The sequence below is a fragment of the Pimephales promelas genome, chromosome 15 (genome assembly GCF_988280905.1).
Source record: "Pimephales promelas chromosome 15, fPimPro1.hap1.1, whole genome shotgun sequence".
Classification (NCBI taxonomy): domain Eukaryota; kingdom Metazoa; phylum Chordata; class Actinopteri; order Cypriniformes; family Leuciscidae; genus Pimephales; species Pimephales promelas.
This window is the reverse complement of record NC_142783.1, coordinates 26,802,775-26,829,497: the sequence shown is the minus strand read 5'-3', so window position 1 is coordinate 26,829,497 and position 26,723 is coordinate 26,802,775. Positions and strand designations below refer to the sequence as shown.

Genomic DNA, 26,723 nt, shown 5'->3' with positions numbered 1-26,723 from the left:
AAGATGCTAAAACTGTTAACTATCCTAAGACTAGTTTGATCAGATCAGTAGACCAGTAATTAAAATTATATTTAAAAAAAAAAATCTTAAAATGAAATAAAATCACAGTATAGTCTAGAACATGGTCTTCTTTTCAATGAATGATGTTCTTTTTAACTTGCATTCATTCTTTATTCTTTCAAGCAGATATATTTATTTGTATAAACAAAATTAATTTAAAGCTATTAAAGAGCTGAATGCTTTCTCTTTTTCTTTTGTTGTTTGATTAATAGCCTATTAAGGCCAAAGACGGCATTAGGTTTATTACGCACTATCAAGTCAAGTCACCTTCGGTTTTAACAGTAGGCCTATTGATTGTTTCAAAGCGGCTTTATAAAATTATTGGAACAGATTGTTTAGGCTTTACAACAGCAATAGGATAAAGTTATTGTCCAGCTAAATTTAGTTTTGATTGATTCACTTCCGTGGCGAAGATCATTAGTTATTATGGTTAACTAACACGGCACCGCTCTAACAGAAAAACTCAACGTGCCGCCCATCCGCACAAAACAGTGCCTGGTGGCACTGTAGTAGCTACTCGGTCCACTGTAGATTAGATTTGCTCGTTTGAATTAAAATAACAGAAAGAGAGAAAATCCCTCCCCTCTCCTACCCTCTTTTCCCCTTGCTGCAGCTTCTGTTTCGAATTCTATATTGGTATTTTGTTTCTGTCTCTCATTATAGGCTAATGCTCCCCTTCACCTCACCCTCACTCAGCAAGATCTGGGGGGGGGGGGGAAACGATTGATGCTAAGCCAACTCATCCATCCAGGCTATAAATAGAACACGTTTCAACCTAATGGGTCAGTGAAATATTCAATTCATCTAAACACTTGCGACCTCTTGCTTCTACCTGGGATTCCTGCCAGTCACTTGGCTAAAGCAACAACACAAAAATAAGTCAACAAATATATCCGAGAAATTTAAGGAGCAAAAGAGGGTAGCCATTCAAGTGAGATCTGAAGTGGTTAAAAAAGAATGCAGTATAGATCTTTCTGAATATCAAGCGATGAACAAGACAACATGGAGATTGCCATGAAATCGTTTTATTACAGTTGGGGACAATACACAAAAGGGGCAGAAAACAAAGAAGGTCAACATAACACACTCCACAATAAAAATACTTGCTTGGGCTTATAAGTGAAAAATATGAGAGCAAACAAAGCAAGTTAGTCATACTCAATCGAGACAAGCAAGGTGGAAAAGAGAACGGGTATACAGTCCTTGATTGACATGATGATGAGGGACAGGTGAATGCGATTATTCTGGTGAATGGGACTGTGAAGAATCAGGTGCAGGTGTGAAGCTGAAGGCTTTCTCAGGATGTTGCAGTCATATCCTTGACTGTACTGGGACATTCAGTCAAACAGCACATGCTGACTCCTCATTCATTCCAATCCCAGAGGTGACATCGTGTTTATCCTCATCCTTGCCTATGACTTCAGAAGTCCCCAGTGGAGCTGTAAATAAGCAGAAAGTGACATGAAACTGTGAGTTCCTGATAAGTCTCATTTCCTAAGCTCAGGCTGAAATTGGTAAAGGTGACAGCAAATCAACTTTTGTGTGAAAGTGTATTCCTATCTGTTCCTTATCAAACAAACAAACAGAAAGAAACCTAAGTTAGTCTATTTTTCTTTAACCGTATTTTCCACATCATGTTCAAGGCACCTTTTCTGGAGGTTTGTTTTGCTCAATAGGCCTGAATTTCCTAGAAGGCGTTATGCTCCACTATAGCCATTGAAATTTGTATTGGCAAAGTGAAGGAGGCTCTTAACCTCTATGAAACATTTTAAATGGTTCTGTATATAAGCACACTTATACTCCACAGCTGTAGTACTTTGGTAAAGTGGTACAAAGCAATTGGTATAAGAACATTATGGCCATGTGAAACGTATGAAAGCTGCTTCTAGAAGTGTCATCTTGTTTGTTGTTGCCAATCAAAGAATGCACCCTTTATAGATTTTCTTTAGAAGGAAAAATATCAGTTTGTGTACTTATTGCAGAGGACTTTACAAGACATGTAACACTTTTGTCCCTTTTTAACATGATAAAGTATGGTCTCTTTTTACGGTAACATTACAATAAGGTCTCATTTTTTTTACATTTGTTAATGCGTTAACATGTTCGTGAATAAAAATGTTTGTGTTCATAATGCCTTCATTAAAGGGATAGTTCACTTTGAAATCAATTTTTGATATGTTTTAGCTTACCTCAAGGGCATCTAAGATGTAGGTGTCTTTGTTTCCACAGTATTTTCAATTTTGACATTTTTCAGTCAAACCGTTGTTGTTGCACAAAATTAAACATGATTTAATGACTCGTAAATGTAAGTACACATTGATGGCCTAAGACACGAAACGAGCGGTTTGTGTGAGAAAACGAACAGTAGGCTATTTATATTGTTTTTACCTCTTCTAATCATAACCATGACAAAATGATCTGACGGCACGGGCGCTTCAATCTGTGCATGCACCGGAAGTGATCGCTTGCGCACCGACGTCACTCTTTGTTTATACAGAGATTTCGGAAGTTTTACCTTTCACTAAAAATATTTAGATGTACGGGAAACTGCAATGGAAGACTTCGTTATATCTAAATATGTTTAGTAAAAGGTAAAACTTCCGAAATCTCCGTGTAAATTTTGAGTGACATCACACGCAAGCGATCACTTCCAGCATAACATTGAACTGATTCAATTCGGTTCAGTTGGACATTGCACAACTGATTCAGATCACTTGGACGACACTGTGATTACACGAGGTAAAACGATATAAATACTGTTCGTTTTCTCACAAAAAACGCTCGTTTTGTGTCTTCGGCCATCAATGTGTACTTACATTTACGAGTCATTAAATCATGTTTAATTTTGACTTCGCTGTGCATCCTTTTTGGTGGACCCCCTTAGCCTCCAGTGTATGACTGATAGACAACAACGGTTTGGCTGAAAAATGTAAAAATTGAAAATACTGTGGAAACAAAGACACCTACTACATCATGGATGCCCTTGAGGTAAGCTAAAACATATCAACAATTAATTTCAAAGTGAACTATCCCTTTAACTACACCATATATGTGACCATATAAGTCCTCAAGGCCAAAAGTGAAAAATAAAAACGGCCATCTATTCATAATACATTAATGGTGATGTATTATTATTTCGAAGCAACTTTCTAAATTAAGAATTTCATAATAACTTTCTCGCTGGTGCTATTTCAATGTATTGTCTTTTGACTTGGAGATGGACTGATAAAATGGTCCAAGTAAAAGTTTGCTCAGGAGAACTTTCCCACTGACCACACTGGTGAAACTTCATGCAATGTCAGTGTTTTTCTAAGGCATAGCATAAGCTCATTCACGTGCATGGCAAACACAAGCTAAATATTTTCACACTGCATGGGTCAAGGGGTTGCTTCTCAAAATGTTATGTAACGTGGATTAGACCGTTATCTTGCTAAGATCAGAAAACGGCCCTCTATTTTTATACTGTGAGCCCCTAAAAAAAGAATGGGCACTGTTTAACTTTCAAATGCCAGTGGATGTTCTCCCTGAGATTTACAATGAGTCAGCAGTTTGACATTTGACCCAAGTGTTTTTTCGAGTAGTCAATTGAAGTGAAGAGTGAATGCCAATAAATGGACTTATGCTAGTCATGAGCTTAAGCCCAAATGTGCTGTACCAGCCCGTTCTCATCCTTTAGCGTCACATAAAACCCTATATGACAAAACGGCGCTATACTACGTACATGGCACCCTTTATCGTTAATATAACACGCGAACCCGAGACGTAATAAATCCTTTAGCGTGAATATGACACGCAGACCCTACCCCACACCTAAACTTAGCCCTCACAGCGCGTGTTATATTAACGATAACGGGTGCCATGTGCGTAGTATAGCGCCGTTTTGTCATATAGCGTTCTATATGACGCTAAAGGATGAGAATGCGTTGGCTGTACATAAACATTTTTATTCTGCAAGATGGGACCGCAGGATTAAAGACATGACAATACTGACAGACACGTCCTGTAATGTTTATCCTGCTTGTTTAACAAGTTTTCTATGTTAAAGGAATAATATCCTAATATTGATGATTGCCGCATTGGTTGTTGGCCCATAATATGATAAATTGAATGAATCTGTTCTTAAAGTTGAAAAATGAAATTATTAGGGGAGCGCAGGGCACAACCTATCGCGGGGTTTAATGTAACACAAACCGTTTATGTAGTTTCTCAGGGACCCGCAGGTTGTGTTTACGCTATTTTTGTCTTGCTGCCAAAAGACTGTCTCCCGTGAATTTGCGGAAAAATTTACTAATATTTCGTGAAGATACTGGACAAGAGTGTTTTGTACATTTTTTCATCATGGTTTTTTTTTTCAGTTTCTGAGTTGGGTGTATACGTTTACAAATACAACTTTATATTGCCTTAATCACTGTCTTGTTGGCTCAAACATAGCACCGTTTAGAAACATGTCCGCAATTCCTAGCGACTGTTAGCTAGGCTTAAAACATGTAATACACAGCGGGGTTAGTTGTAACACAGTGTTACAAACAAGCCGCCAAGTGTAAAATGATAATCAAATGAATACAGGGAGCCACACAACTTCTCAGGTTTGAGTATTATTTATATATTTAACTTTGTTGGACTTTCTCAAACAATGTTGGAATTTAAAATGTTTAAAATTTAGTTTACTATGCATTGATCACTTGTTTATTTATTAAAAATATGGCCTGTTTTTAATGCAATAAACCCATAATTTTTATTTTAAGCTCATTTGTATTATTATTACTCTTATTATTATTAATAATAATAATAATTTTACATGCAGCTGCCACACACAAATCTAATTCAATTGCAATTGCAGTATTTTATGATTTTATTTATTATTATTTATTGCAAAACTGTGCAGCCCTTTTCTATGTCTCTATCCATGATATTTATCCAAAATAGAAGGATGATTGGATGAGGGATGGGTGTATGGATATCTACTATACAGATGCACAAACAATATCAAACTGTACAAATAAAATTGTACTGAATTATGTGTGTTACACACAAGTGTTACAACTAACCCCTCTGTCTGTTACAATTAATCCCGCATATGGGGTAAGTTGTAACATTTGCACTTCTGTCACTTTCAGTCCAACTGTACGAAAATGGTAGGTCCTAGAAAAAAACTTTAAGTGTTCATTTGTAGCAGAGATGTGTATGTTGCTTGTGTAAAAAAAAAATATTCTTAGCTAATTATTTTTTAATTAATTGAGCCAAAACCAAAAAGCGTTAGGTTGTGCCCCGCTCTCCCCTACTTCCTCATCCTGATGTCATTCCAAAACTGCTTAGTGTTTATATCCATACAGTGAAGAAGAAATAATGTGAGATATAGCAGGATTCTCATTTTCAGTGCACTGAAAGGAAGGATGTGATATGAATAGAAAATATGTCCATGTCCCTGTGTATTCTGACCTGAAATATAGCTTAGTGAAAATTATTCTGGAGCAAGTTCATAAACGCAGTCTCTAAACTACACATTAAGTGGTAGAAAAATACCAGGTGTGCTAATCTTTGCTAATTGTCTTCCTGTGGGAGGCTTACAGTCTCAATACAATCACATAGTTGGCATTTTTCCGGTTACTGGCTGTTAAAACGGATGTATGTGCCATAGGTCAAATTCTGGTCAAAAATTATATCTAATTAGAAACCTGATAGTGTAAACAGTGTTTCTCTGCAGGAGTCACATCACTTACTTTACTTTAATGAGAATTTGTGTAGCTGCTCAGTAAACTAAATTGCCAGGAGTCAAATTAAGTATCAAATTAAGAAGATGGTTACAAGCACTACAGGTGTTCTCTTTAAAATCAGATGATTTTCTATTAATTCAATTGAATGTGAGGGAATAATCGGGAATACCAAAATGGTGCCGCGGTGGCTTTACCTTTTATGCCTTCATAAGCAATCCAGTCATTTAACAAAGATATTATGTAAATATATTCATTGTTGAATAATCTACAGGCCTATTGAGTAATTCTGCATGAATCATTTCTTAATTCTTTCTTTAAAAAGTTTGGCAAAATTGTGATGCTTGTAACTGGGCTATAAAAGTGAGTTGTTGTTTTGTTTGTTTTTTGTTAGTTTTTTGAGGATATATAAGAGGTTCACAACACTTCCAAGTTTTCCGTTGTTTATGTTCTTGCTTGAAATAAGATCCATGCCAATATTATGGTTAAGTTTGGTATTGTGATTCCAAAGTAAAACTGGCAGAGGATAACGACAGTCCATGGAGGAAGCTCATGAACACTGTGGACATGGAATGTGAATGCACATGTGCCTTTGATGCAATTCTGTCACTGCCCAAAGGACACATAATTTTAGCCATTTCAGTGACAGAAAGTGTGATCGCCAAGGTGAAAAGACAATGGGGAAAAGGAAAGGGAAACAGAAGCTGGTGTATATGGGAAATAAAATATGGTGTCTCTTAACAGCTGTATTTTAAAATCATGATGTCTCAACATGAACTATGATAATTCACTACTACATCATCTCTACAGTTTGTGCAGTTAACATGAGGGGTCATGCAAAGTTAAACTCTTTGAGACTTTCTACTCTAATATACAATGAATTGTGCATGCAAATTGACTGTGCAGTTATATTGTCATTTGCTATTGACAACCCTTTCTCTGTTCATATTCAAACAAATGTAGCCTATATAGCCTACGCTGAATCGTCCTTTAACTAATGTTGTAAGTTCAGCCTTTTCATTTTCATCTCAATGGGAGATGTATCAGGAATGTAAGCTGTTAATGTGTTCACAGCTGGAACACTCCCAAAGTCATTATGGAAATTTTGTAGTACTGATAGATGATTTGAACTAGAATGACATGAGAAGAATATGCGATCTATATTTGAAACATGCCCTAAAGCAACCTTGAACAGTGTCTTAAAATCTCTACTTTGTTGGAACAATTTAACAGTGGCTTAAGCACCTTACGTTTAAAAAAAACACACAAAAAAAAAAACACTGCAGTTTTAAAATGCAAGTTTGGGTACACTGGGAAAACAAGTTTTGTCAGCTCTAAAATAGCTAGTTTTGTTGAAATGAAAGAATTCCACTATTGTGGAGTTATTCTTTTTCTATTTGAGCAAATGGGAACACACAGAAAATATATACTTAATGTATTCTCTCATTCGTTGCTAAAGAGCTTTTAAAAAAAAATACTTCCGCTTCCGAGAAACCCGGAAATTTGAAAAGAGTCAATTAATCAGAAAGACAACCACAAGTTCAGTTTCCGTTTCAAAACAACTGTCACTGTAATGATCGGTTGTTATTTTATCTGCTTGGTTGAAATAATTTATCTCATCACTTGGAAACAAGCTGCTATGGTTCTTTAAAATATGTAGCCTACTCCCCAAAAGTGGCTCCTAACCGGAATCGTTCAGAGAACAAGAATCATTAAATTCCCCGTGATTTCCTCCCCCTGTTATTGACTGGCATGCGGTGTGACCTGCGGCAATGGAGTTGCGCGCATGAAATCGTGAAACCTGCCCACAGTTTGCGAACAAACGAGGAGCTCGAGCGCTTGAGAGCGTGGAGACGGACAGCTCGCGCGCTCATGATGAGAAGTCCAGTTATCCATGTGCCCCCTTTGGACACTCCCTTCTCACTTCAGTGCTTACTCAACCACGAAATCCACCACTGGATTCCAAAATACAGCTCGCATGGAGATTTAAAACTGGACAGAGGCATGATAGTCCAGAAGAGAATACGGAGGGATGCGAGTGTGTTTGCTGCCATGATTAACATCCAGATTTTGCTGGTGTGCTCCTGAGAACGGCAAGACAACAACTCGAGAGGTCCAGCACTCCAGATAGCCGATGAGGAAGAAGAAGAGATTTGACAAAGTAGTAAGTAGGCTACGAGATGTCTTTTAGCATAATTCAATTGTTAATTATGTAGTAAATGTGGCACGATAGTTAACCCATTCACACCCGAATTATGTTCTATGGACATTAAATATGATCATGCTTTAATTCTACTCGAGATGCGACCATAATCAGTTCATTTTAATAGTTCTTCTTTATTACGGTTTGGATTTGGTTCTGAACAAATAATTGGATAAAGTTAATGCAAAATCACTGTAGATTCCGTTTTTTTTTTCTTCCTGAAATTAAATAATAGGCCTAAAATGATAAATATAGATTAGCTGGTATTCAGTATTAGGTACTGAAAGAAGATAAAGGTAAAATATAACTGTAAACACTGCAATACACTTGGTAATGGCTATTGAAATGCCTTCTGCAGGGGTTGAACCTTTTACCTTTAGGTGATCAGCTCAAATGATGCATCACAGTGCCACACCACACACAGCTTTGACACGTTTTTACAGATTTGTATGATGATTATTACTGAAATCACATTTTTCAGTACAGTATGCCTCTTCTGCTAAAAATGATATATAAACGCTTTAATGTGATCTAATGACTTGTCTTGCTCAACTTTAGCTTTAATGTAAAAGTCACAATATTATTGATATACTTTTTAAGTTTGGCAGTTCGAGTCCTATTAGAATCATCAAATAAAAATATTTCAAAACACCAAAGAGAAGTTATTTGAATGGATCTGCATGGGTTAAAGTTTCACATCCACATAAGTGGTGACATTCATTGCTTGAACCCTCTGGGGCTTCATCAGTAAGTAACTAGATCTTTAATAAGCACTAATGTCTGTATTATGCAGAACTCTAAATTAATGCTGAAACTTTGCTGTCTTGCATAACGTAGTTCCACACGCTGCATACTGGACACTAGTGAGGAGAACATTACGTCCACTATCACTGGTTTGCTAGAGAGGGTTTTCACACTTGGCTGGAACACTGCAGAAGTCAGCTGAGAAAGAACCAAATTAATATTCTCACAGATGAAGGGCCAGATTCACTCCTACGCTGGCTTTTACAACCCTGAAAATGATTTTTTGGGTTTAATTCAGTGTGTTGCTTGCCATTTATTGTGATATTTCCTCAGAAAATTGTTTACATATATTTTTTTTCCATTTCTGCAATGATGCTCTTTTATGAAAATATCTTTTAAAGTAAATTGTAAATGCCTGTTTTAAGAAATAAGCAGTCAAATGTTTCAACACTGTTATGATAACCCGATCATAAACACCATATTCCCTGGTAACAGAATTTAAAATGCTTTAGATTCTCTTAAACCATAAAATCTATGTCCATAATCTAAATCGAACTCATCACTGTTTTAAAACCCTGCAGCTGTCTGTGCCTTTCATTGCGACTATTATTTATTGATGGCTCCATGTAAAAAACATGAATGCGTTTTTGTTCATGTACAAAGACGCATGAAAAATAAATCTAGAAATCTATACATCAAGCAGGATTCTTTAAACTGTAATACAAAATTATTAAAACCTCATCGGCAGTTGAATTACTGCTGGCTTTTATAACCTCTCTCTCTCTCTCTCTCCTCATTTGCGCTCTCTCTTAGTCTTACCTCCTCTCTCCCTTTGTTCCCCCCCCCAGTGGCTGCACCTGATCTTTTAGATCCTAAATCAGCCACACACAACACCAAACCACGGCTGTCGTTCTCCTCCAAGCCCATTGTGTATAACTCGGGTGATGACTGTGATACCATAACCACCGTAATGAAGTGGAAAACAGTATTGGCGATCTTCCTGCTGGTTGTCCTGTACCTGATCATCGGAGCCACGGTGTTCAAAGCTCTGGAACAGCCCCAGGAGATCTCTCAGAAGTACCTCATCCTGCAGGAGAAAATGATCTTTCTCTCTAGACATGCCTGTGTCAACACCTCCGAGCTGGAAGACCTGGTCAAGGTACAAAATCTTTTACCTGTGTGCTTGAAATTTGAATTCAAAATATTTATTTGTAGGTAAAAATAGCCTTTTTAATGTTGATTCAAAGCATAGTGTTTTTGTGTGTGGTACGTTGGGTGAATAGACTAATTTTTGCCAAAAATCAATGCAGACAGCTCTGAAGTTGGCAGAAACGGTGTGCCATCTGATTAATTGGAGACACTAATAACACTAAGCTGAAGAGTGATGCAACCATATTTCTTAGAAAAAAGAAGGATGGAAAAGATTGCTTGGCTGAAATGATTAACATTCTGAACAATCTGTTGTCTTGAATGTATGAAATGTTCTTATGGCCAATAACTGTATGCTTTATCTGCTCTCCTAAAAGTTGGGTTGCTGCCAGTAATATCTTTTAAATTGGCTTCTGGGAGTTCAGGTAACATTATTTCACGTGTTGTGAAATTAAATCTGCTGTTGACATTACATCACTATGTGCCTTCTGGTATTTACCTTTGTGCAAAAGTAGATTGCACTTATAAAATGTCACTTTCTATTTAGGGATTAGTGTTTACTGCAATTCTAGCAGCAGTGTAAAGGTCCTGGATGCTGTGTGTCATTAGCTGGATTTTCATCCACAAAATCTTATATAAATCTTAGGATATTGCTTAAATTCAGGATAATGTTTTTATTTTATTTTTTACTGTAAATGTGCATAAAATTGTGAACACATGGGATGGGAGTGTTGCTTTTGTTTTTGCAATATTTAAATAATCATTTCAAGAATTTGAGCAATATTTCTACGTTTGATTTCCATACGGTTCGGTCGTTGTGCGCTGTGATGCATTAAAGTAACCTCCTACCTATAGATATTCCTGTAGTTCTCTGACAGGCTATAAATCTACATTTCCTGACCCCAGGAGACAACTCGTACTCCTCCCCCTTACCTTTTACGATAAATTGCATCCCAACACCATGCATTCATCTACTTCCCATCTCTTGATTACGGTTCTGACGCTCACATCCACACACCTCTGAACAAATGTTGATTCCTGCCAAGTTGCTTTGCTGCCAACAGCCCAAACCCAGTAGTGATTGTAGCGGCACTTAGTTGGTGTTCACAAACAGGAAAGCCTCCCCATGGAAAGAATGGCCTCTCACTTTTGCCTGAGCTCTTCTGTAGCCAACTAGGAGGAGGAGGAGGCATGGATGAGCAGCTGGGATACACTGAGTGACTCCTGCTATATTTAGGTCAGGAGAATCTGCACAATGTGCAGATGTTTTTGACAGTGTTTATATTGCTCACTCACTGCTTAGTGAAAATATGCCCAGTTTTTCTTTTGCTACTAACAGTTCTCTGGACTTTGAGTTTATCTCAGAGGCCCTGGTGGCCCAACACCCGATACAAGCCACTGCAGAATTAAAAAAGAGATAGATACTTAGTGCTTGAATATTTTGCAGTAAATATTGGCCCAATGTGACATAAATGAAAGAAATGCGAAATTAAGGGTCTTTTTGTCCTATTTTCATCACTGTTTGGGGATGTTCAAGGTCTAGACACTGTTTATTTATTTATTTTTTTACTTTTAAGTTGAACTAATTTTAAGTTGAGCACTGCCTGCCATTCGAACATCCACTTGTTCTGCCATTAGAACATCCGTCTAGTGTCTTTACATTGAAAAACAATGGAAAAGTACAACGGTGGAAAAATGCATTCTGTGTGAGCACCTCTATTTTTCAGTTTCGTGAACCATTTTTTATTTTTATTTTTTATTGAGTGCATTTTCCATTTTCTTTTAGCAACAGGTGACAAATGTATATAGGTAACAATAAACATTACAAAGTGGGACCTAAATGACACCTGTACCCGTTCCAACCCCCTCCCCACCCCACAGTGAACTAACCCAACACAGGCCCAGAAATGAGGACAGACATATAGACCCAAGCATACCAACAAACATTTACCAGTAGAATCACACAGTGTGCACACAAAAGACAAAAAATAAATTAAATAAATAAATAATAATAATAAATAGATAATTAGATCTGTGAAGAGTTAAAAAATAAAATATAGGGACTCAAACCTCCAAATCAGGGGACCGGTTGAGGGAGTCAACCAGCTCTATTTTATTTATTTTTGACATTATTTGCAACGTTATTTTTAATTCCTGCAGTTTTTTTGTCGACATTACATTGTATACCAGTAATTAGGGCCCTAGCACCGATGGTGAGAGGACCCTGTTGGAAATGCTCCGTTTATTGCAATTTTAATTTGCAATGCAGTTTTCCAATTATATTTATATATCATGACTGATACTTTATTAAATTCAATTTCCATTTGTTTGTTTTTTTAAAAATCCATTTTATAATTGCAACTTGTTTTTTTATTGTATTTTTTTGCATATGCAATTTTCCATTATTTGAACATCAACAAGATTTGAACATCTCAACTTTTAAAAAAAAAATTGCAATCCAATTGTTCATTATTTTGACATTACATCTTGTACTTCATCTCATCTCGCAGTTGTGATAAGAGATGGCCATGCTACGTTCTTGCCTCATGTACATGTAATGAGAGAAATCCTGAAAGAGATATGAGTTAAGGACCACGGACAGCTCCACCCTTTGCCCTTCACTTACTTTAGTTTCTGAAATTTGCATGCATATGAAATGAAAATAGAAAAACTTCAGCAGCAAAGCTTTGACCTTTCACTCACTCGTTGAGTAATGTGTCCTTTTAAAGTGCTTTTTAACCTATAGTGTTAAAGGGATAAGAAAATCTCTTTAAAGAAATACACATTCCATAAGTTTGGAATCAATCCAAGCTTGTAGTAAGTCTTCAAGGAACACACTGATCAGAGAAGCAAAAATTTTGTCAACATCTCAATGATGCCAAGATCCCTTCTTTAAAAGAAGAGGCACAGTCTGAAAAAACTGTACAAGTTGTATAATATCATTCCTGCTGCACAAACAAAGGGCAACACATTTGATAAGGCAGCCATACTACAGATTTGACAGTGCATGAAATTACTGGACAAATTCTGTCTTAACTCCCAGCTGACACGGTAATTTGTGATGTAAATTCAGGAGTTGCTGTGGAACACTGATAAAGAACAGATCCATGTCTTTGTTTGAGGGCCTGAATGTAGGCAATTGGAGCCAGCCATCCTGCTCATTCAGAGACAGTCTGCTTCAGATTTAAATGTGTTACATCTCTCTGCACAATAGCAGATGGAGTTATACTGGAAATAGCATGGCTGAATATGATTCAAAATGGGTAAATTGGAAATATAGCACTCTCTTTCTAAATCACATGTCCTGTATATTCATGTAATACTTGTCTCAATGAAGATTTGCCATCATTTGTTCAACCTTCAGGTCATTCTGACCCTGTAATATTTTCTTTCTTTTGTGGATGGCATAGGATATATTTTTGTGTTTCACAAAGAAAGAAAATACAGGTATGACATGAGACGGGAGTAAATTCTGACTTTTCATTTTGGTTTTTTTTGTTAACGACCTGTTTTCTTATTTGCAGCAAGTGGTGGTTGCTATCCGGGCCGGGGTCAACCCCTCGGGTCACCCCTCCAATGACAGCAGCATGTGGGACCTCAGTAGCTCCTTCTTCTTTGCAGGGACTGTCATCACCACGATAGGTAACAGATGTACTCCGTATCAATACCCTAATTGATTCTTTAATTGATTAGTGACTTTGAATTTCATTAGAACTTAATTTACTTGATGAAAGCAACTTGGGGAAAGGTGCTTGGTAAAACGAGTTTAACTCAATTATATAGACCACCATTAGGGCTGCACAATTGATTTTATTTTTTTTTTGCAATTAATTAATTTTGAAATATGTCAATAGCTGGGTTTCAGTCACGTGATTATGATGACGTACGGAATTCAGATGGAGGGCAGGGAGTGAAGAGCGCAATGGACGAGATGGGGGGAAAGTCCGTACTGTACTACTTTACACGCTATTACAAGAGAAAGATATAAACAAAAAATCAAACATATGTTGGACGTGATCCTTGCGTTATGAAGAGGAGCGATTTTTCAACTGAGCAAATATTTTTCGGCCATCGAGGCGGTAGATATCAGCAACTACCTCATTTTACAGACATACTTTGACTTGACAAATTTCGGAAATGTTACACGTTACACAAACATAGCCACTTAATTTGTATTAACTCACCTTTGACGAAGTGATCATTAACGTTACACACACGGGCATTTTCCCATTCGGCTTCTCCCGATCGCAGACGTAGGTTTGCAAGCCGTTTTTTCAGAGTTTTTCGGTCAATTTCTTGCATTTTCCCCCCTTATGAACAACAACTTTTGGTACACGATAAAAACTCCTTGTGGTTTGATCGATTCAAGCAACCATAAACGATGCAAAACACAGGCATTTGGAGTTTGTTATAGTGCTTTCTAAATGCAGCAAATCACTTCCTGCCATCCATTTGTATTTCGCGCCATGGCAACGCAGTGGTGTGACGTCATATGAAAACAAGCTATTACAGCTTTACCTTTAGATGTGCTCCAGTGAGTCTGTCAGCTTATATTGGATGTGTGGGTGGGTATGATTTTAAAAAAAATAAAAAAATACAGTAAAAAGTTATTTTAAATTGTGATATTTTACAATATTACTGTTTTCCATTTTAAATCAATATTATTTATTGCTGCAATGGCAAAGCTACAATGTCAGCAGCCATTACTCCAGTCTTCAGTGTTACATGATCCTTCAGAAATGATTCTAATATACTGATTTGGTGCTCAAGAAACTTCAAACTTCAGAAAACTGTCCATATCCCCCAAGAATACCAGGACCTAGCGGAGGTTTTCGGCAAGGAAAAATCAAGCTGAAAACCAGAACAAGAACACCCAGAAGTCCATGGAAACGAAAAGGAAACTAAACGTGAACATCGCATTAACGACTAAAATTTTAATGTAAATTTTATTAGTTCAAATATTTTTGTTAAATTGCAATTAAAATATCAAGGTAATTAATCAACTTATGATTTTCCCCCTTACCACGACAAGGATCTTTATGTATTTGTGATCTGAACACTCAGCATTTTATGGATTAATTTCTTAGCAAATAATCAGCAGCTGCATTTTTTTATTTTGACTTCATTGCTAAGGATGTGAAGGAAATTGCATTAATGTTAACCCTCTGCCATTAAGATTAATAAGCCTGATTAATGAACCCTAACTAATCCTTTCAAAAGCTTTGACTGTTCTTGAATACATATGTAAGACATCTTTGAAACCTGCTGGAAGGGAGCCAAGTAGTGAATTACAGAGAAAGCCCCCTTCATCAATCCTCCTTGTCCCTGCATAGGTTGCGAAGTACAAATTGCAATTAATGAACTGAGCTGGTCTGATAACTTGGCCTCTTTCAACTGTATAAAAGCTCAAGGTCTTGGGGCTGCACATCACATCTCCATGTTTTATGTACATGTTAAAAAATGTTTAAGAATGCCCTAAATGTATATATATTTTTTTATGAAATGAATGCTTTTATTCAGCAAATATGCATTTCATTTTAACAGAAGTGACAGTAAAGACATACATAATGTTACAAAAAATAATATTTTAAATAAATGCTGTCTATATTCATCAAAGAATCTTGAAAAATATCTTGTTTCCACAAAAATATTAAGCAGCACAGCCGTTTTCAACATTAATAAGAAATGTTTCTTTAGTAAATCAGCAAATTAGAATGATTTCTGAAGGATTATGTGACATGGAAGACTGGAGTAACTGCTAAAAATTCAGCCATCAGGAATTATTGATAAAATATATTATTTGACCATTTTAATGGTAAAATAAATGCAGCCCTCATGAGCATAGGTATAGATCTTCTGGATGTATGTATATGTATATATGTATGTGTAGTTGTTTGTGTGTGCACGTGAGGAAAAAAATACATGTTATTAGATTTCATTGTTTTAACATTTTTGTTAAACAGGTTGCTTAGAGTTATTTTATTAATGTTGTTGTATTATTTTGCATGAATCGACATCATCCATAATGTATTTGTGTCACCCAAGGGAGTCAATTTATAGGCTTGGCCTTTAAAGCTCCAACTGCTAATTTGTTTACCAATAGGTGACCAAATGATAATTATCTTTAGACATTCAAATGAAAACCTGTCAACTCCCCCTGACCACCTCCACCAGCAAGATGCACTCACTTTGTAGTGTCCTTATGCGTTCATCTGTTGGGGAGGGCATAACATTCACTAACAGCCATCAGCACGAGTGCAGAGTATTTGCCAAAGGTGAAGCCCTCAAAAGACACACTTGTGTGCTCATTAAGCTCTTTTTGCGTCAGTCTTCCAGTAATGCTTCTTCGCTAATGACTGTAGCACGACATTTTGTTCCCTGTGTCAAACTGACTAATGTTGTGCTCTAAGACAGCACATGACATTCATTTCTCATCAGATTTGAGAACCGATATTATCCTGCTTTTTCAACATCAATCCTGCTAATTTCAGTAATTTAGGTGTTAGACTCATAACCGTGTTTATGGTGCTTTCAATACTGGGACTATACAGCTTTTTTTGTGTACATTTGTACAAAACATTTTTACTTAAGTACTTTTCTTTTCATTATCATTATGGTTGAGGTGTTAAAATAGTCGTTGGTGTAAAATAAAAAAATATACTGTCCATACATTCTTCAAAAGGACTACCTGAAGAACAAATATGACTTGATGCCCTAAAGTGACATGTTTCAATAAACATTATCATTGTGTTTTTATTTCATTTTTAAAGCTATTGTTTACAAATTCAACAAGCCATCAACAAATGTAAGACTTTGTGACAACTGGTGTGAATACAGACTTAACTTGAGTCGATGTTCAGGGTTGATAATGTTGACTCGCAGTATGATGAACAAAACAAAGTCTGACTGTTTGCATGTGGCAGACAGAACAAACAAGATATTGGTTAAGCAAAGAGAAATGGAGCATTCAGGGTTTTTTTTTTCTATGAAGGTTCTGTTTTGAAGGATTTGTTTATATCCAAGTCATTTTGCATAACATTTTTATAGATCTGGCACAAATAAATATATGTGCATCGGAACAGAGGTGGTTTATGTTTGTGAAACTTTTTTATTAGAGCAGCTATTTTATCTAAGTATGTTCAATCAATTGGGGGCTGCAAAAAGAAATTGGCAAAATGGTTTTAGCCCACTGGTCACCAGTTAATGTTCTTCTCTAGGTCTATGACAAATTAATTACTCGTTGTTTGTTTCCATTTAAAGTTAGAAAATATCTGAACAATGCAGTGTCTGGCCACAGTGTTTTTTATATAAAGAGGAAATAGAAATGCTGAAGCCATTGACACGCATTATAAATTTTTATAGACTTGAATCCTTATAGTTAATCTGCTGGAATCAAGCATGATATTATCTAACCATAAACATGTGCATAATTCTTCCAAAAGGCTTTGTGTAAAGCCATTATAGTTATTTGTCTCCATTGTGCAGTGTGTAATTAAGGTTGTCTCGTAGGAAACCATTTTATGTCTCTTTCAAGGTTTTTTGATTTAATTAGATTTAAAAGACAATAGAGTGCATGAGGAGTGATTGCCCAGTTAATGAGTTTCAAGGAAAAAGGAAATGTAATGGATGGAGGCTCTTGCGGAAATGCCCCCCTCCTGCTGTGTTTCGCTCATGGTGGGCCTGTCCAGTGGCTTAGCCTCTTGTAATTGCTAAAATTCCTATTGTGGAAGTATTACACACTCTGCAACCACTGGTATTCTTGCTGTATTCTCACATTTTAATGTTGTTCAAAGCTTATGTCTTTGAAAATGCATAATGTAATGCATTTCAGACTTAAAAGGAAATTTTCTAAATGTTACTTTCCCTTCATACTCCTAGTGCAAAATCATAATCTAAGTTGTAACCAAGGGATTTGTTAGATTTGGTTTGAACCAGGCTTAATATGTGAAAAAATAATCGAATCGGTTCCCTTGTGAGTAAACTTCGACGCTGCATTATTGAGTGGGCGCTGTGGGAATGTTGTCGGCGTGACCTGAGTCTGAATCATGTGTACACACGCGCACCAATGTCACTGCTCATGTAGAAATTCAGGTGACGTATCTATAAAATGGCACCTGATGCGGCATCACCAGCTCCTTTGTCATTAGAAGTTGCTTGTCTGTATAGTTTGTCACAGTCTCAGTGTTTTAGAGCTGGAATTTGACTTAAAACAAAGAATAAGTGAAGGATAGTTGTTCTGCCATGTCCGATATATATTTCTGTGGGTGACGGGCAATAATTTTGTGTTGTGTGTACACTCGTCTCTGAAACTTTCGTCCGTCATTAAAAAAAATCGTATCGGGTTCGATTTTTTTTTGTGTTTTTGCATTCATAGCAAGCAGTTTGAATGGTGTTTGAATAGTGTTTTGACAATTCACAGAATCACGAATACGAAGAAAACAGCCTGGCGTCATATACGACGATTGTCATCCCAAGGCGTCATATACGACCGACGCTTTTGCCAAAGCGTAGACATCCAACGCACATGGCACCTTTTAGCGTCAATATGAATCGCAGATTGGTCTAACCCTAATCCTACCCCACCTAAACCTACCCATACTGTGTGCGTGTTATATTGACGCTAAAGGGTACCATGTGCGTTGGATGCCTACGCTTTGGCAAAAGCATTGTATATGACGCCTTGGGATGATACGAAAGTTTCGGCCTCAGTGTGCAAGGGCCTTAACCCAGTTAACTACCTGGTTGGTTCAGTACTGGAGTTTCTTCAAGAGCCTCTCTTAGCAGGACTAACCACTGCTACCATGAAGGAGTGTGTGGCTGCTATTTCGGCTTGCAACATTCACATTGAAGGGGCTTCTGTAAGACACACGTCTTGGTTTCCCGCATCCTACGACGTGTCAGAAAAGCTAATTTCTTTCTGCAGACCACCAGTTCATTCATAGGATCTCTTGTTTTAGAAGAGTTTTTAGGAGGAACCTTTAGAGACGGTCTCAGTGAAGTTTCTGACTCTTAAGGTAGCTCTCTTGATACCTATAACTTCTGTTTTTAAGAGGGTAGGAGATTTGCAGGCCCTTTCAATTCTCTAAATTATCGGTATGACTCAAGACAATGGTTGACAAAATACAAGCTTTAGAAAACAACTAAATAATGTTTCAGGAAGAACAGTAATACCCCAGCTAATAAAAATTAGTTCTAAGAACATTTTGTGAATATTCCCATTAAGTTATGAAACCATTGTTTCTGAATGTTCTTCCAACGTTCAAAAGGGGCGGTTTTTACAAATGTTTTCTATATTTTTTTCTTGATTCTTGGTGAACGTTAATGTAATGTATTTATTAATTTTCAGGTATTATTGGAGTGTTACCTTTTGAATGTTCTCTGAATTATCTGAAAAAGTAGCGAGTAATATTTAAAAGACATTAGACTAACATCCAACTAAGTGCTAATGTTTTGAGAGCAGTATTATAGACCACCAGATGACTCTGAACAAAAATTCTATTAATGTTACTGGAAGAACGTTTGTTCATACCTTTGAGAGAACCTTACCTTGTTAGCTGGGACCTGTATGTTTTTGCAGATCATTCCTACATATAATATCTGGGACTTCTCTTTCTGCAGGGTTTGGAAATGTCTCTCCACACACAAAAGGAGGAAGGATCTTTTGCATTATCTACGCACTGCTGGGGATTCCACTCTTTGGGTTCCTCTTGGCAGGAGTGGGCGATCAGCTGGGAACAATATTTGGCAAAGGAATCGCCAATGTGGAAAAGATGTTTGTGGTGAGATTAAATTAAGATTTAAATTAAGATCCAAAAACTAGCAAAATTGCTCAGAGGATTTATACCATTAATGCACTTTATAATCTATAGCCTAATTATAATCCTTTTACTTGTGCAGCAGTTTCTAGAATCATACATCTATACTAACTTGTTTCCAGAATAGTTTTTTTTAAACGGAATTAATGAAAAACATGTTGAACTGAACAATGTAAATGGCTATTCAAGTTAAAACAACAGATTATACCAATTCTGTGAAATATTTAAACTTTAACTTAATGTGTAATAACCACCATGGCAAGTCAAAATATTACGTCTAAACAATATTAGTATATCATTAATTTAGAAATAAGGCTGTGCACATCAAATGCCTTCAATCAGAAATACACTGTGTCGTCTTCGCTCAATAAATCCCCTGCAGCTATAAAATAATGATTGTTTTGTAGAAATGCCTGCTTAATAGCCTTGTTTTGTGCTGCAGAACATTCGGCCACTTCAATGATTCGCTGTAATAACTTAAGTGCCTCTGGTGGCCATCTTGTTTGCACTCGTTGCACATACACCAACATTCTTTTCTGCTGAGCTGTTGTGTTTTGGTACATTGACGTGTTCAATGAAGAGCACAATACAGTGTTTTTTTTTTCTTCGTCAGAAATCAATACAGCAAAGTGAATTATTTATTGCTGGTGCACTCATTCTTTTGTGTACTACATAACAAACACAATGGCTGAAAGGGCAAGTGTTTATTTCACCAACTCTACTCAATGAATTTACTTGTCGAGTGCAGCTTTCTGTCCTGTGATGACATATTTCCATATTTTATAGCCTTTTATTTCATTCATGATGCTGGTTGGTTGCAGGCATCGTTTGAGTGATTAGTGATTGGCCAGTATTGCAGCCAGGCTGATCATTCGTCCTACAGCATGGCTTGAGATTATCAACATTTGGGCAATAACTGTACATGCTTGGCTAATTAATGTATATTAATACAGTCTATTAATAAAGCCTGATCTAAGTGTTTATAACACTTAATTCACACATTTTTATTTTTTTAAATTGAGTAAATCTGTAAGACAAAAATGTTAATTTAATTCAAACAAATGATTCAACTTCAGTATTTTCTTAATCAGAAAATAGACATCATTATGTCATTATGACATCATAATTATTTTCTTTTTTACAGCTGAACAATACTAAAAATGTATATTCATAATAATTTCTTTTCAGATTGGATTACATTTTAAAATTGCCCGATATTTCCAGGTTTTCCGTGACTGTTGGATTTATGATAGATGATGTCATTAGAAGTTGATTTATTATTTTCATAAATTTTTCACAAAATTTTAAATCTATTTGTTTGTGATTTTTATTCATTAATTATTTACTTGAGTTTCTTTATGTACACTAGCATACAAAAGTGTGTGGTTTTTATTTTTATTATTTGTAGTTTTTTATTTAAAAAAGGATGCATTAGATTGATCTAAAGTAATGGTAAAGACATTTACATTGTTACAAAAGATTTAATATTTTAATATTAAGCAACTGATCGTTGATTAAGTACCAAATCAGCATATTAGAATGATTTCTGAAGGATCATGTGACACAAAAATTGCATCCTTGATGAGCAAAAGAGACTTTAAGAAACATTATAAAATCTTTTTGATCCCAGGCTCTTGAATGGTAGTGTGCTTCTCTATGTCTCATGTGTGACCGTGTTTACTAGATCCCAGACATTGCATAAGAATGAATGTTTTCAGACGGTTTCTGGTTAAGTACTGTGGACGTCTCTCAACAGTGTGATTATAGTGAGCTTAATTGCCTTTTCCACCCGTCATTCTCAACCTCTCCTTGCATCTGTTTTCCCTTACAGAAATGGAACGTGAGCCAAACTAAAATCCGTGTGACATCCACAGTCCTGTTCATCCTGTTCGGGTGTCTGCTGTTTGTGGCCCTCCCTGCTCTCATCTTCCAACACATCGAAGGCTGGAGCGCTCTGGAGGCCATCTATTTTGTCGTCATCACTTTAACCACTATTGGATTTGGAGACTTTGTGGCAGGTGAATGAAGTCACTACTTTACTCCTTCAGTCTCAATTTCAAGTATATTGTGTTAGTTTCTGACAGCAAACAAATACCCTGAAAAACAATTCGATTGTATTCATGAGTTGATTGGGTTCATTTCTCATTCAGGAGGCTCTGAGATTGAGTATCTGGACTATTATAAGCCCTTGGTGTGGTTCTGGATCCTGGTGGGTCTTGCCTACTTCGCTGCAGTTCTCAGTATGATTGGAGACTGGCTCCGGGTCATCTCCAAGAAAACCAAAGAGGAGGTATGTGCTTGTTTATATGGTTTCAGGCAACACCAGAGTGAGAATTGTGCTTGGATTAGCCGGAACAGAATGTTTGCTCTGTCTGAAAGGCATAATGATACATTTCTCTTGACCTCTTGTGCTTTTCTGATGCGATCATAAAAGTGCGGTTTTCTGACATGATACTCTATAGTATCACAAAAACATAAAAAGTTTTAAGTTGAGGAGCTGGGATTTGTTCTTTACAAGAACATGTATGGAAAGTGCTATGGAAAGCAGAAAACTGTAAATCTGAACCGGAGTCCATTATCACATCTTACTGTAAATAGAAGGCAAATGCAGTGCAGGATTAATGTGAATGAAAGGTCTGAATGACCCTGTTTCTGCTATTTGATTATCATCCATAATATATCACCTATCAGGGTTTCTGAAATGCTGTAAATGCTGTACATGCTCTTTTTTTCTTTCTTTTTCTTTTGCATCAGGAATAATCATCTCAAATTAGAACTTTTCTAGAGTCCTTTGACCACCTTACCATCTAATGACCTCATTAGAGAGGAAACACCACTTTCTTTTTTCAGCGGTGTTACTCTTTTATTACTCTGTTCTTCGTATTACAATTTCTATTTTGAGAGGCAACCCACACAATTTGTCTTGAAATTGGCTTGGCTTATTAGTGGAAAATTTCTTTGTGAATAAATTGGTAGTGGTAAGTTACTGTATAATATATTTTAAGGTGCTGTGAACATTAGAGACTATAGTCTTACTGTAATTTGTGTAACTGTACTATGTTTTAGAGGTTTGGTTGGCAGGAACTGATTAATCCTAAATTTGTAGTGCTTTAACAGTTAGACAGTTACAATACATTATTTTTGGATAAATTTAAAGCTTCTTACAAAGACATAGTGTAACCAATGACTATTTATATTCTTAAAAAATGCTGTATTCAAACACTCTGTGTGCAGAATCGGCAGCTTGTACATTCAAGCAGTTTTCCATAGTGCAGCACTTTCAAAATGTCTTGTTTTTCCATTTTTAAAACCAATATTTGACTTGAAAGTGTACAGCGACCTGCATATACTTTAGCAACTGAAAAAAAACACTGTACTGCTGTTTCCACACTTTATTAGGCAGCAGAATTATTTTCAACTGTGATAATAATTATCATAATAGTAATACTATTATGGGATATGTAAGTACCAAATCAGCACATATATGATTTCTTATATGTCAGAAAATAATTGGTACTGATCTGAACAGTATTGAGCGTATGTATAAGGCCAGAGCTACACAGAGGGCAATGGCCATTTTTGCTAACACCACTCACCCACTACACTCTAGTTCTGCCTCCTACCATCAGGAAGGAGGTATACCTACCGAAAACGTGCCAGATCCAACAAATATTTGAAATCATTTGTACCATTAGCTGTTGGGTTTCTCAACAAATTATAGGTACATGTTATTTATGTTTTTTATCTATTTATTATCTCCTGTTTTTATCCGTTTTTGTGTGAATGTGTATGTGTTGGCTACCGGTTGTGAACTAAATTGCCCCTTGGGGACATTAAAGATATTTCAATTCAATTCAGTTATATATTATATAACAGGTAGATTCATTAGACTGGAATATTGGCTGCTAAAAATGGGACTTCGTTCATCAGTTTTCTTATTATTTTAAAGGGTAATAATATTTCAAGATACATTTTATGTTTTCTATTTTAAATAATTAAAATTTAAGATTTTATACCTGTATTCCTGAATTCAAAGCTGAATTCACAGCATCATTATTACTCCAGTCTTTAGTGTCACTTGATCTTTCAGAAATCATTCTAATATGCTGGTTTGCTGCTCGAACATTTTTAATAGTAGTAACATTGTATTGTTGTAAATGTTTGAAAGAGTTGTGCTGCTTAGAATTTTTGTGGAAACCTTGATTTAAAATAAAAAATCAGGATTCTTTGATGAAAAGATAGTTTGACATTGAATTTAGTCTTTACAGTCTTTTTTGCTGAATCGATGCTTCCTTGCTGTATATAAGTATTAGTTATAGCACTATACATGGTATATATTACAGAAAATACACAAATATTGGAAAGCGTGATCATAAAAATAGTAAAAATTGTATTATAGTTTGAACAACATGGCAATCTATTGTTACACCAGATGTGGCCCGGATCTGGGCCGACACTATGTTGCTGTCTGGAATAAATTTGCACATGATAAGCCCAATGACAGCTACGGATTGAGATGAGGGGATCCTAAAAATCGGCACACTGTGGTTGAGTTGTACGGTCTTATATCACCAGGCCCAAACTACTTTCTTTAACACTCCCAGCTGCACTGAGTCCGAGTCAGCCCACGTCCTTCTCATTCCCTCGAGCTGAAACATTTTCACAGAAAGCAGCCTTTTGAAGTTCTGATTTACACCTCTTAAATGCTTCTAAACAACAGTTGACTGCGTTTGGTCCCACTGACGATTCGGTGTGTTCCAGGTGGGAGAGATCCGCGCTCACGCTGCAGAATGGACGGCTAATGTGTCAGCGGAATTCAAAGAGACGCGCCGCCGCCTGAGCGTGGAAGTTTACGACAAGTTTCAGCGGGCAGCGTACATCAAGCGCAAGCTGTCGTCAGAGCTGGGACAAAATCCAGGTCAGGACATGCAATGCAGGAGGACCCTGTCCGTGAACTTCACAGATGAACTAGAGAAAGAAGGTCTCCCGACCCTGACCAAAAATGGCAGCCTGTACCTGAACGGTCTTACCGCGGACCGCCACGATCACGGCGAGATCGCCGTCATTGAACATCTCAAATGCTAAAACACTGATAAGGAAGAACAGGAAGATATATTTGTGTTTACAGCTGTTTGATCACAAATCTATATCTTTCCTGGGTGTAGGCTTATATGGATGTGCTTTCATCACAGTTTTCAATGTACTGGAATGAGAAGGGGACTTCATGCGTTGTGCCAGTGAAATGATCCTGTTGAATGAAGATGAAGTGTGTGTTCTTGAGCAGAACAGGACAACAGCTTTTACTTTCCAGTTAATCATATTTGTGCCTTATAGACTTCCCTGAAGCTGCTACTCTGATACAGTACGTACAGTACAATTGAAATGTATTGTTATTTCAGAGGATGAACCACCAATCTTGTCCAAACACTGACAAATTTGTTTATTTGATGCGTATCGCAAACCCAGCATGTGTAAGCATTTGTTAATAAACTATTACAGGGTTTCAGGCAAGAATGGTTGAGCGTTTATGATCCTGACACAGATGTGATTGGTGGCTCACCAGTTGTTTATATCTTGATTTTTAAAAAATCTACATTCACATTCTGTTTAAGAGCAATTGTGACAGAAAATACACGAAACTGTGTTAGTCGAAGCATCTCACATTTTTTTAATTGTATAATTTCTGATGTGATGTGCACCAGTAGCATGATTCTTTAAGGAAATACAATTTTTCTGATGGTCGTAAGTGGACATGCGGCCATATTGTTAATCATTCGTTGACCGCTGAATAAAGTTGTGTGGTAAATGCAATGTATAAGTATATTTCTAGCAATGTAACATGGGATTATATTTTCCTTTAGCCTGCACATGATTTAAAGTGACAGTTCACCCAAAAATTACAATTCTGTCATTTACTCACCGTCATTTCGTTCCCAACCTGTATGGTTTTCTTAAGTTTAACTCAAAAGGGGAAATTTTAAAGATTGTTGGAAATTCACTGACTGAATAAATCATTAATTTGAGTTGGATCTTGGTAAATCAGTTTAAGATTCAATCACAAAAGTCTGGAGCTGCATGAGGGTGATTTAAAAGACCACATTTAAATGTTTTGGGTTTTTTGGGGAGAAATTGTCCTTTAAACTCATAATTTTAAGCCAAATGTAACGACTGTGGAACCAGTAAACAGGAATGGCCAAAGAGAAATCTGTTTTTAGGGAAAAAAGCTATGACTTTTCAGACTGTTCAGTTATAATCTATTTTGTCATAAGCAACTTTTTTCATAATATGTTTTTAATAATAGCATACATTTGCCTCAGTTTTGAGATCTTAATGTACAGAATGACTTTGAATGTTCTGTCAAATCCATGTCGGCTTTGTGTCAATGCGGAGTGGATAATATACCAGAATGATAGATAGTTAGACAACCAGTAGACTGACTGAGAGAAAAGCAAACTCATTAGTTTTTTTTAAAATTATTATTATTGTAAAAGCTTTATTTTTTTGACACTGGCATCAACTGAAACACACAGGAGCCTGTGGCATTTCCTCATTGTGTATTGCGAGGTTAGCAGTAATGGGGTATGAATGGAAAGTATTTCAACACCAGCTAAACATCGAATTCATTACACTATTTCGATGTAAATATTAAGTTTATTCAAAAAGGATATATGCATTTCAGTGTTATGAGATTTTCTGGTTTAAGAACAATCAAAAGTATTTTTCACAATCTTCTTGCCTAGTTTTTAACACTTGTCAGCTGATTGTTAAAAGAACAGTGCCATACTATCTGTTGTAACAGTGTGTTTATCTTGCCTTTGCTCTGTCTTTTAAACATTTAAACTGAAAACTGCTATAAGTCATGGTTGTTATGCTAATAGCTTCGTGTTTTTTTTTTTTCAACCATTTTTATGAGCATTATTTGTGATGTTTCTACAGTTTTGCATCTCGGTGCTTTTCTTTTAAAGCAGAATAAACAAACCGATATTCTTATTCTTCAGGAGATTGAGTTTTTTTTAATGTCTAATAGAATTGCAACTTGCC

At 36.4% G+C, this 26,723-nt stretch overlaps 1 protein-coding gene across 2 annotated transcripts; it reads left to right on the top strand.

The window, feature by feature from the left end:
• The first annotated feature begins 1,299 nt into the window (after positions 1-1,299).
• On the top strand, positions 1,300-26,679 carry kcnk2a (potassium channel, subfamily K, member 2a). 2 transcript variants are annotated; one of them, XM_039677933.2, is made up of 7 exons: positions 1,300-1,529; positions 9,567-9,877; positions 13,392-13,509; positions 19,486-19,646; positions 21,514-21,700; positions 21,833-21,972; positions 24,444-26,679. In XM_039677933.2, exons 2-7 carry the CDS (start codon positions 9,689-9,691, stop codon positions 24,765-24,767), a joined length of 1,119 nt encoding a protein of 372 aa, XP_039533867.2. In that variant the 5' UTR covers positions 1,300-1,529; positions 9,567-9,688; the 3' UTR covers positions 24,768-26,679. The 2 variants fall into 2 exon arrangements, with proteins under 2 accessions (XP_039533867.2, XP_039533944.2); XM_039678010.2 differs by lacking the exon at positions 1,300-1,529 and adding an exon at positions 7,356-7,935.
• Positions 26,680-26,723: the final 44 nt, after the last annotated feature.